At 59.7% G+C, this 2,367-nt stretch overlaps 2 protein-coding genes across 2 annotated transcripts; one reads left to right on the forward strand and one right to left on the reverse strand.

Moving 5' to 3' along the window:
- Window positions 1-33: 33 nt before the first annotated feature.
- Window positions 34-433, reverse strand: SPRG_18364 (hypothetical protein; the record flags this gene model as incomplete). Its single annotated transcript, XM_012357801.1, has 2 exons — window positions 34-139; window positions 190-433. Coding segments are annotated over 2 exons (350 nt in total), but the record flags the coding sequence as incomplete, so codon positions are not given.
- An 831-nt stretch (window positions 434-1,264) lies between these two features.
- On the forward strand, window positions 1,265-2,361 carry SPRG_18365 (hypothetical protein; the record flags this gene model as incomplete). The annotated part of the gene is made up of 4 exons (XM_012357802.1): window positions 1,265-1,645; window positions 1,687-1,956; window positions 2,004-2,171; window positions 2,218-2,361. Coding segments are annotated over 4 exons (963 nt in total), but the record flags the coding sequence as incomplete, so codon positions are not given.
- Between the last annotated feature and the right edge of the window lie 6 nt (window positions 2,362-2,367).

Genomic DNA, 2,367 nt, shown 5'->3' on the forward strand with positions numbered 1-2,367 from the left:
AGCGGATTCGCCTTGAGCCGCGCCTCGATGTACGCGATCTTGTCCGATATCTGCGTCGAGAGGTCAAAGGTCCCGTTCCGGTGCAGCCACGGCATCGAGTGGCCCGTGTGCGAGAGGCCGACGACCTCGAACGAGCCGGCTCCAAGGGCATGCGAGGTGACGCATCATGGGCTCGTAGAAGCCAGGCACACCGGGGTTTCCGGGCACGGATAAGCACGAGCGTGTTTGTCGGCGCTGCCGCGGGCACGACGATCGTGTGCATGAGCCGGTCGTTGGCCAGCGAGACGATGCGGTCGCCCGCCACGGGCGTGAGCGGCCGTGCCTGGTAGAGCCATTTGCGCAGGAGAAGCGCCATCGAGGTGAGGGCAACGACGAGCCCGACTGCGACCGAAGGACCGACGTCGTTCGATGCCAATGCTTCCGAGCCAAACATCTTCGTAATCGCCAATGCCACGCTCGCAGCTGGTCATGCCCCGGTGCACAGTGAGAAAATCACGAGAGGCGAAGTGTGAAAACCGACCATGATTTGAGCACTACAGACCTCGAACACGTATTGGAAATCACATTCCATCGTCTGCGCTTTTGGTGCGCTCTGTCCCGCGCCGCTTGGCGTTGACAGTAGTGGATTGGTACCTGCACCGTTTTGGCGGCACCGTACCCCGGTGTACACTTTGAATTTGAGTGGCGATCTTCGATGGACGACCTCACACTGCGCCAGGGCGTTGAGAGATGAGAGCTCCATTGGCAAGTAAATTTATGCTATATCGGTAGTGTATGGAGCTGCGTAGAGTCGTGCGGCTTCAATTCAAGGTTATACCGTAGCACTACCGGTATACGTCACCGAGCCAACGGACTGGAGACGACTTGAAAGACTCAAATTAGCGACGAGAAACCCATTGCCTCCTCTAGAGCACGCGAAACACAGCCCATTGCACCCTCCAGTTGTTGGCGTGTTATTAGGGAGATCGCAAATGCAACTGGACGATATGTACTGTAGTGCGTTGTTGGTCGTACTTTACAAGTAGTCCATGGGATCCCGTCAGCTCTTGTCTGCGCCATACGTCCAGCAAACTGCAGCAGACTTCCATCCCAACTGCAGCAAACTTGCGACGTTCGTGGCATCAGTGCTCTACCCTTTCGTCGTGCACGACTGGCGCGTCTCTCCAAGATCGCCATTCGTCCGAATCGTTTTTATAACTCTCGCTGCGTTGTTTTCAGGGAATACCTCGCGGCGCCTGGAATTTTTGCCGCAAAAACACCAAGTATGGGCATGGCGCAGGTGGACGACGCCGAGCTGCGTCCGGGCCTCGCTCTCTACCGCCCACTCCCGACGCTGCTGCGCCTCGATGTCCTCCCATTCGGAATGCTCTACGCCACCTTTAGCGCGTGTGCGGCTGTGGCGCAGCGCGGCCATGGCTTTGCCGTCGGCCTCGCGCTCGTGGCCTGCACGCATGCGCTCACGTTCTTTGCGAGCGAATGGAGCCTTCGCGTCAAGTGCTTCGTGGCGTACTCGCGCATCTCCATTGCTGGTCTCTCGACGTACGACGACGTGGTCGTCAAGGTCGAGCCGACGTTGCCGTCGCTGCCCGCGGAGCTTTGTCCGATTCGACGAGAGGCGCCGTCGCCCAAGCTGCAAGTGCAAAAGGTTCGTTTCCGCACTCTCGCAGTGCGTAATGGCGTTTGCAGGCGACAATACCGGTCCCCACGCTCTGGTTTTCCTACCAAAAGCTGCGCTTCTGCCTCGACACCTCCTTGACCGCGCCAGTGTGCTTCCGTCGGCTCACGTACCCCATCAACAAGGACCTGGCTGCGTACGCTGGCGCCAACGGCTACACGTCGCGCGTTGCGCTCGAGGCTGCCGGCTTGCGCTGGCAGAAGAACGAGTTTGAGATCCCGATGCCGGCCTTCTGGACGCTCCTCAAGCAGCACCTCGTCGCGCCCTTCTTCGTCTTTCAGGTGCACCCCTAGTGCTCTTAGCATCAGTGTGTGAATATGCGCGCTAGTTCTTCTGCATGCTGCTCTGGTGCATGGACGAGTACATGTACTACTCGCTGCTGACCATGGCGATGCTCGTGCTCTTCGAGTGCACGGTCGTCAAGCAGCGGCAGCACAACCTCGAGCTGCTCGCGCTCATGCAGCGGCCGCCGACGCGCGTCTACGCGTATCGAATGGTAAGTTGGTTATAACAACACGCAATGGTGCCCAGAAGCGTCCTAGACCAAGTGGCAACGCCTCTCGTCGACGGACCTCGTCCCCGGCGACCTCGTGTCGATCGGCCGCCCGACCGCGTTTGACGAGACGGGCGACGTCGAGAGCGGCCTTGTCGCGCCGTGCGACCTCCTCCTTCTCCGCGGCGCGTGCGTGGTG

This window comes from Saprolegnia parasitica (genome assembly GCF_000151545.1).
Source record: "Saprolegnia parasitica CBS 223.65 unplaced genomic scaffold supercont2.1149, whole genome shotgun sequence".
Lineage (NCBI taxonomy): Eukaryota > Oomycota > Saprolegniomycetes > Saprolegniales > Saprolegniaceae > Saprolegnia > Saprolegnia parasitica.